The sequence below is a fragment of the Myotis brandtii genome, unplaced genomic scaffold (assembly GCF_000412655.1).
Source record: "Myotis brandtii unplaced genomic scaffold, ASM41265v1 scaffold986, whole genome shotgun sequence".
Classification (NCBI taxonomy): domain Eukaryota; kingdom Metazoa; phylum Chordata; class Mammalia; order Chiroptera; family Vespertilionidae; genus Myotis; species Myotis brandtii.
Genome location: NW_005372102.1, coordinates 2894592 through 2902736, shown reverse-complemented (window position 1 = coordinate 2902736; position 8145 = coordinate 2894592). Strand labels below are relative to the sequence as shown.

Below are 8145 nucleotides of genomic sequence, written 5' to 3'. Positions count from 1 at the left end.
GTGCGTGGAGAGGGCTAGGTGGGCGGGACAAGCCGCGCTCCCGGGAGCTGTGACGGGGGCTGGGTTCCCAGCAGCACTTCCGTCAGGAGCCCCCTTGCACGCGGAGTGCACGCGGTCTGGAGTTGGCCCCCAGAGCTACGAGCCGCGCTGACCCAGGGAGGGAAGCACTGCTTCACGTCAGGGACGGTATCAGACAGAACGAGAAAGCCCCCCCGGCTCCTGCACCTCGAGGGTGGAGTGGGTTGATGGATGCAGGGCAGGTCCCAGGCTCACCTTAAAGTTACTGAGGACCCCTAAAAGCTCTGCTTATGCAGGTTTTCCCTGTCGCTGTTTCCCCACTAGAAATTAATACTGAGAGAAACTTAAAGTATTTATTATGGTAAAATAACGGTAAGCCCAACATGCTGAGGTAGACAGCGAGCTAGGCACTGGGACAGGCGATGCCCAGAGGCCTGGAGGGAGGCCACTCGGCAGCCAGCTGCCTCCATGCCTCTCTCCACCTGGGCGGGGCGTGGGGCCTGAGATGGAGGACAGGCACCCTGCCTCCTCCTGAGGCCGCCCGAGGCTCTGCGGGTCCCAGCACAACTGCTCTCGGCTCAGGGCCGCCTGTGGCTCTGAGCGCTATGGTGAGGACTCCCCCAGCTCACCAACACGGCAGCTTCCGGGTCCCGGGGAACCGGCTCAAGAGGACCCCTGGGAATGCGCAACGAAATCAGCCCATGTCCCTGCTTGGCTGTTGCCTTGTGCCCATGCCGTGTCCTAGGGCATCCAGGCCCCCGGGAAGCCTGCAGGGTGGAGGGGCACAGCCCTGACATCGCGGGCACTGAGCCCAAGAACAGCCTCCAGAGCAGGGCCGTCCTGGTGGCTGACATGTCTCCAAGAGAACAAGCCAACGGCCGAGAATGGCCAGGCCAGAGTGTGGTCGCTCAGCCTGCTGCTAGGCCTCTCCAGGGAGGGGCAGGTGGGAAGTGCCAACAGCAGGGGTGGGGGCAGCACTGTTATCAGAAGCGGGGGCCGGATGGGCTGGCAGAGAGGGCTGCTCTCCGGACAGCTCCCTGGACAGCCTGGTGGACCAGGAGGTCAGACTGGCATCGGACCCAGGGAGGGCACCGACTCGCAACCTCAGAGCTGGGCTGGGAGTGCGACTGGAGCCAAGAGGGCTCAGGTCAAATACCACAGCCACAGCCCCATGACCCAGACACCTGAGATCAGCCGGGCGTCCCGACCACAGGACACGTCACCCCCACAGCAGCAGGACAGGAACCCGGAGCAGAGCGAATGGCTTCCCTGCAGGGAAGATGGCACAGGGGCAGGGAGCACCCCTACCCCCGAGACCCTGGGGTCTGCTCTCCAGGGCGAGATCATCGGCCCTGGGTTGTCACGAAACAGGTTCCCATGGCGACAGGCTCGCGTGCCCCAGGAGAAGGCCCACGCACCTGGGAGGTCTCCTTGGAGTACTTCCTGCACAGGCCGTCTATGCCCATGAAGAGCGCCTGGACCCCTGGGTCCGTCTGGAAGAGAAAGACACCATCTCCGCTCGCTGCCCTGGCACACGCTCAGGGCGTGATGCAGAGGCAAACTGGAGACCCAGATGAACCTCGGGACCCGCAGGACCAGCGCTTCCCTCGCTGTCGCCAGCAGGCACGGGGGCACCCACCTCCTGGCTGCCCGGGGCTGTGGGGTGAGGGCAGTGTGCCTGGCAGCTGGTGGCACCCTCTGGGCCACAGGCCCCTCTCTGTCAGGAGGAACCCAGGCCTCGAAGGGTAAAGGGCCAAAGGGGAAGCCGAGCTCAGAGGAAACACTACGTCAGGGAGGGAGTGCTGATGAGCCTCCTATCAGTCAGTCCTTTAAGAAGCAAACATGAAGAACTCAAGGAAAAGTGGGTTCAGAAGTGGTGCTGCCCACTCCACAGAGTCATGCCTGCCTCCTCCTCCCCCCCTCCTCCCCGGCACCCACAGCCCGGCACCCATAGCCCTGGCACCCACAGCCCGGCATCCACAGCCCTGGTACCCATAGCCCTGGCACCCACAGCCTGGCACCCACAGTGGGCCGACAGTGACAGCCATCCGAGGGCATAGGCGTGGGAGGACGCCCTGAGCAGGGACAGACGGGAACAAACACAGCCACCGGGTAAGGACAGCAGACCCAGAAGACACAGGCGAGCGGTCCCTCCGCAGCCTGGTCCTGGCTTCGGAACCGTCAGCATGGCACGGGCATCAGAACGGAATCTGAGTCCCTCCACTGGCGCTCCCTGTGCTCCCCAGGTCCCACCGAAATGAGGTAAAACTAAGTGCAGGCAGAGGCATTTGCCGGATAGCCTTAGGCAAATGCGAGATTAGCACCGCCCTAGAGATCCAGCACAGAAGTTCTTCCACTGCAGACACAGCTGATTCTCATAGCCAGTTAGCCTGGAGGTAGATTAGCACCTCCCCAGAGGACAGAAGTTTTCCGCGGCAGACACAGCTGATTCACACAGCCAGTCGGCCTGGTGGTCAAATCCCTCTAGTATTAACTACAACAATCAAGGCTCAACTAGAACAAGACTGCGCACAAAGACCACTAGGGGGTGCACCAAGAAAGCATAAAAAATGCGGAGACAAAAAAACATGACAGAAATGGAGGATATAGAGCTAAAAAACGCAATTTTGAGGGCTTGCAATAAACTTTTGGAGAGCTTCACGAAAACTAATGAGACCCTCGATGCTATGATAAAGAAACTAGAAATTAAGCATACACGCTCTGAAATAAAGAATATTACACCCAATAGCAGACCAGAGGAGCGCAAGAATCAAGTCAAAGATTTGAAATGCGAAGAAGCAAAAAACACCCAACCGGAAAAGCAAAATGAAAAAAGAATCCGAAAATATGAAGATAGTGTAAGGAGCCTCTGGGACAGCTTCAAGCGCACTAATATCAGAATTATAGGGGTGCCAGAAGATGAGAGACAGCAAGATATTGAAAACCTATTTGAAGAAATAATGGCAGAAAACTTCCCCCACCTGGTGAAAGAAATGGACTTACAGGTCCAAGAAGCGCAGAGAACCCCAAACAAAAGGAATCCAAAGAGGACCACACCAAGACACATCATAATTAAAATGCCAAGAGCAAAAGACAAAGAGAGAATCTTAAAAGCAGCAAGAGAAAGAGACTCAATTACCTACAAGGGAATACCCATACGACTGTCAGCTGATTTCTCAACAGAAACTTTGCAGGCCAGAAGGGAGTGGCAAGAAATATTCAAAGTGATGAATAGCAAGAACCTACAACCAAGATTACTTTATCCAGCAAAGCTATCATTCAGAATTGAAGGTCAGATAAAGAGCTTCACAGATAAGGAAAAGCTAAAGGAGTTCATCACCACTAAACCAGTATTATACGAAATGCTGAAAGGTATCCTTTAAGAGGAGGAAGAAGAAAAAGGTAAAGATACAAATTGTGAACAACAAACATGCATCTATCAACAAGTGAATCTAAGAATCAAGTGAATAAATAATCTGATGTACAGAATGAACTGGTGATTATAATGAATCAGGGACATAGAAAGGGAATGGACTGACTATGCTTGGGGGGGAAGGGGTGTGGGAGATGCGGGAAGAGACTGGACAAAAATCATGCACCTATGGATGAGGACAGTGGGTGGGGAGTGAGGGCGGAGGGTGGGGTGGGAACTGGGAGGAGGGGAGTTATGGCGGGAAAAAAGAGGAACAAATGTAATAATCTGAACAATAAAGATTTAATTAAAAACAAAAAAAAACAACACTAAGTGCAGGGCGACACCTGATGGGCGGCAGAAGCTAGAAGATGTCCTTGGAAGGCAGTGCCTGGCCCGAGCCGCCCCAGACCTTGGAGGGGGAGGCCACACAGGGTGTCTGGACAGCTGGGTCCCTGGACTCGACCCCTGCAAGTCACAGGCAGGTGGGCCACAGGCGGGGCAGGGGCTCCAGGTGCCCACAAGCCCTGCTCGGCACCAACTCAACCTGCCACCCTGGCCTCACCCCACACCTCAGGGCCTGGTCCCGGGCCACAGAAGCAGAAGCATGCCTTCCCACAGCCTGGCACCCACAGCCCGGGCACCCATAGCCACAGGAAATGGGGAGCGCCCAACAGAGCGTGGCGGCCTGTGCTCAGGAGTGGAGAGCAAGTGACACACAGGTTATTACACAGGGAAAACATCTGTGGACAGAACCCGCTTGGACAGGCAGGTGTGGCTTCACTCTACGTGGACAGGACCTGCGTGGACAGGCAGGTGTGGCTTTACTCTACGTGGACAGGACCCGTGTGGACAGGCAGGTGTGGCTTCACTCTATGTGGACAGGGACCCGCATGGGCAGGCAGGTGTGGCTTCACTCTATATGGACAGGGACCCATGTGGACAGGCAGGTGTGGCTTCACTTTACGTGGACAGGGACCCGCATGGACAGGCAGGTGTGGCTTCACACTACGTGGACAGGGACCCGCGTGGACAGGCAGCTGTGGCTTTACTCTACGTGGACAGGGACCTGCGTGGACAGGCAGGTGTGGCTTCCCTGTGTGGACAGGAGCCTTAGTGGGACCGGATGTAGGGAGCAGAGGCTGAGGCCTCCACTCTGATAACAGCCCCTGCACAGGCTTTGGGGTCTCCCTGAAGCCCAGCCGGATACCACAGGACAGCCAGACCGTGAAAAGCCACAGCGAACGGAGCCATGTGATCCAAGACACAGGAAGCATTCATGTCCAGGAAAGCAGCCTAACGAGCGCAATATGCATCACAATGCAGGCGGCTCAGTCCCTCTGCAGAGCTGTCACCACAGGCCTCAATGCAGGACCCGACAAAGGAATTCCCGGGGGTGGAAAGTGACCCTCGGGGCGTCAGGGAGGCTGGGAACGGTGAGCGGGAGGAAGTGGGACTGTGGGAACCTGGGCGGTGGTGGCGATCTGGGCAGCGATGTCTGTGGGCTTACGTCTCTGGGAGAGAATAAGGTGCACGCGGAAGCGGAGTCAAAGCGTCCAGGCCCTGCCCAGGGAGGATGGGAGCCTGTCCGACTTTAAGGACAACCGCACAGGGTGTCCCCGACCAGTGCGAGTCACTCTCAGATCGAGCAGAATTCGCTGAGCTACACACTTTTAATTTGTGCACTTTCGGCATTATACGTCAATGAAAGTTAGTAGAAATGATAACTAAAATCCCCAAATATTTCTAAATTAACCACATACACATGGGTCGCAGGAATAATTGAGAAGAGACTTGAATTGTTCTGCTCAGGCAAGGATGAGCACAGAGCGGGGTGCGGCCTGGGATGTAAACAGGAGGAAGACAAGGTGGGGAGCTGACCTGAGCTTCCATCTTAAAGAGCAAAGAGGAAAGAGGAGAACTCACCAGAGAACAGGTGTACAATAAAGAAACACAACCAAGAATTAGTTCTTTGAAAATACGAATAAAGGTCAATAAACACTGACAAGACTGTTCAAGAAAAGGAGAGAAGGCACAGTAACCACCATTAAAGTGAAGGATGCGCATCACCACAGGCCTTCCGGACGCTGAGAGCACCGAGGACTGCACACGTGTTGGTGACAGGACACCCAACCTCGAGGAAAGGGCACCCCCTCCTGTGAATACAGCTCCCTTAGGTTGACCTGACGGAGGCAGGCACTGAGTGTCTAACACAGAAACTAAGTCCCTGGTTGAAACCTCCTCACCAAATCCCTTCCAGGTTCAGACAACTTCACCTGTGAATCCCACCACATTTTACGAGAGGAGAGGATGGGAGGCCCCAGCTGCTTTCACGCCCCCCCTCCCCCCGATGCACCGAGGCCTGAGAAGGGCCCGGGAGAGAGAGGACCACACGCAGCTCCCACGTGGACACAGGTGCACGGCGTCTAGCTCATCTAGACACACGCACTAGGCTGCCTCGCACCAGGTCGGATCTGTTCCTGGGAGCTAGTGTGGGTTTAAAGCTCTAAAAATAAATGCAACTCACCGCATTGACAAAATAAAGTAGAAAAAACAATGATAAGCTCAACAGTGACAGAAAAGCCATTGGGTAAAGTTCAACACCGTTCATGATAAAAAGCCGTAGCAAAAAACCCACACCGCACATAGTACTTCACGGAAACACTGCCACGTCCCTGAAATCAGGGGAGACAAACCCCCATGAGAGATGGCCCCTGCCGTCCGTACTCCACACGGTACGGAGAGCAGGCCGAGGCAGGGGAGAGAAACACAGAAGGCAAGAAACAAACAGAGACGGCGCGACTGTGGAGCCTGGAAAACCCACAGCTGAGCCAATACAGTTACCAGGTGAACTTGGCAAGGCCAGAGGTGTAAGTTCATAGACAAGAATCCATCCTGTTTGACTGGTGTGCTCAGTGGTTGAGCATTAACACAAGAACCAGGAGGTCACTAGTTCGAGTCCTCGATTCCCCGTCAGGGCACATGCCTGGGTTTCGGGCTCAGTCCCCAGAAGGGGGCGTGTAGGAGGCAGCCTATCGATGTTTCTCTCCCATTTATGTTTCTCTCTATCTCTCTCCCTTCCTCTCTCTCTCTCTCTAAAAAAAAAGAAAGAAAATCAATAAAAACATTTAAAAGGCTACGCAGTCACCTTTAAAGAGTGTGGGAGTGCCCAAAATATGTCACTTGAGAAAACACCATTTCTGTAAGAATAAATCCAAGTAGCACCCACAGACCGGGCGCTCCACTCCTGGCTGCTGTCTTTGGGCAACAGTATCTGGGGGCTTCCACCTCCTCCACTATGATCTTTTGTATCATTTGCATAATATGTAACTTTGTTTTACATTTGTAATCAGAAAAAAAGCAATTGTTATAGATTAAAACATCAGATCAAATACACATCTTGGAGCCTAGGTGTAAAGAGGACAATTATTTGTAACTAAATTTAAAGCAAACAAGTTAAATTCATGTATTTTACAAAGAGAACAAAAGGCATTATTTTAAGCCTACTGCAACAGCAATTTAATACCTGCTTTCCTCCAATCCTCTTAATTAGATATGACAGCTGTGAAAACCCAAACTTTACCACCTTCTTTTTGTTGTTGTTACTCCTCACCCGAGGTACTTTTTCTATTGATTTTTAGAGAGGGGGGGGGGGGGGGGGGGGGGGGGGGGGAGAGACACCTTGATGTGAGAGAGATCGACTGGTTGCCTCCAGCACATGTCCCGACCGGGGCCAGGAATTGAACCTGCAATCCAGATATGTGCCATTGACTGGGACTTGAACCCATAACCCTCTGGTGCGTGGGCTGACACTCTAAGCCAGTGGTTCTCAACCTTGGCTGCACATTAGAATCACCTGGGAATCTTTTTGAAATCCTGATTTCTGGGCCTCGTCCTCCGGAAGTTCTGTTTCTTTGTTATGGGGTGGGGCCACAACATGAGTAACAAAGAAACAGAATTTCCGGAGGATGAGGCCCAGAAATCAGGATTTCAAAAAGAGTCCCAGGTGACTCTAATGTGCAGCCAAGGTTGAGAACCACTGCTCTAAGCACTGAGCACAGCGGCCAGGCTCCGTCGCCGTTAGGAGCTTGCATTGCACTGAAGGAATCTATTCCACACATTTTCATTCCCAGGAGCATCGCACGGCAAACCACAGACAGGCCCCCCTGCAACCGAGAAGCTGCAAGGAGGGTCCCGGCCGGATCCTAGTTGTCCTTCGAGATTCCGGGAGACCTTCCCGGTCACCTGACAACATGAACGGAAAGCTCAGACCCCACAAACGACCACAGATTGAACCTCACCTGTAAAGGGAACACGGTGATCAATATTCAGAGCACGGACCACAGATTTCCACTTACGTGTTTTGAGAGGAAGACTGTCTGGCAGGGAGCTTTACAGATCCGGCACTCGCCCTCCTTACCTGCGAGAGAAGAGCAAATGCTGTGTTATCCGGCGACGGGGCGCTGGCGCTCGTGCGAGCACAGCTTTCGGGGTAACGCTGCTCCGAGCACACGGCCCGCCCTCCATTTCCTCACCTTCACACCGTGGGGTTGAAAGGATTTCTACAACCAACAGTCCTCCTCTTTCCCGTTTCCCACAGGCGCCCCCAAACAGCGCCCCTAAAGGGACCCACTGCTCCCCCGGCCTCTGCCCAGGTCCGACGCCTCCAGCGCCCACTCCCCGCCCCGGGCGGGAGCCCAGCCCTTTCCCTGCAC

At 54.4% G+C, this 8145-nt stretch overlaps 1 protein-coding gene across 1 annotated transcript in view; it reads right to left on the bottom strand.

Annotated features, from left to right (window-relative positions):
- The window catches only part of RNF212 (ring finger protein 212), a 33933-nt gene that overhangs the window by 8308 nt on the left and 17480 nt on the right, over positions 1 to 8145 (bottom strand). The window contains exons 3-4 of the mRNA XM_014533507.1: positions 7789 to 7850; positions 1437 to 1511 (exon numbers count right to left, since the gene is read on the bottom strand). Coding sequence (XP_014388993.1) covers positions 1437 to 1484 — 48 coding nt within the window. The 5' untranslated portion in view covers positions 1485 to 1511; positions 7789 to 7850. The remainder of the gene's footprint in view (positions 1 to 1436; positions 1512 to 7788; positions 7851 to 8145) is intronic.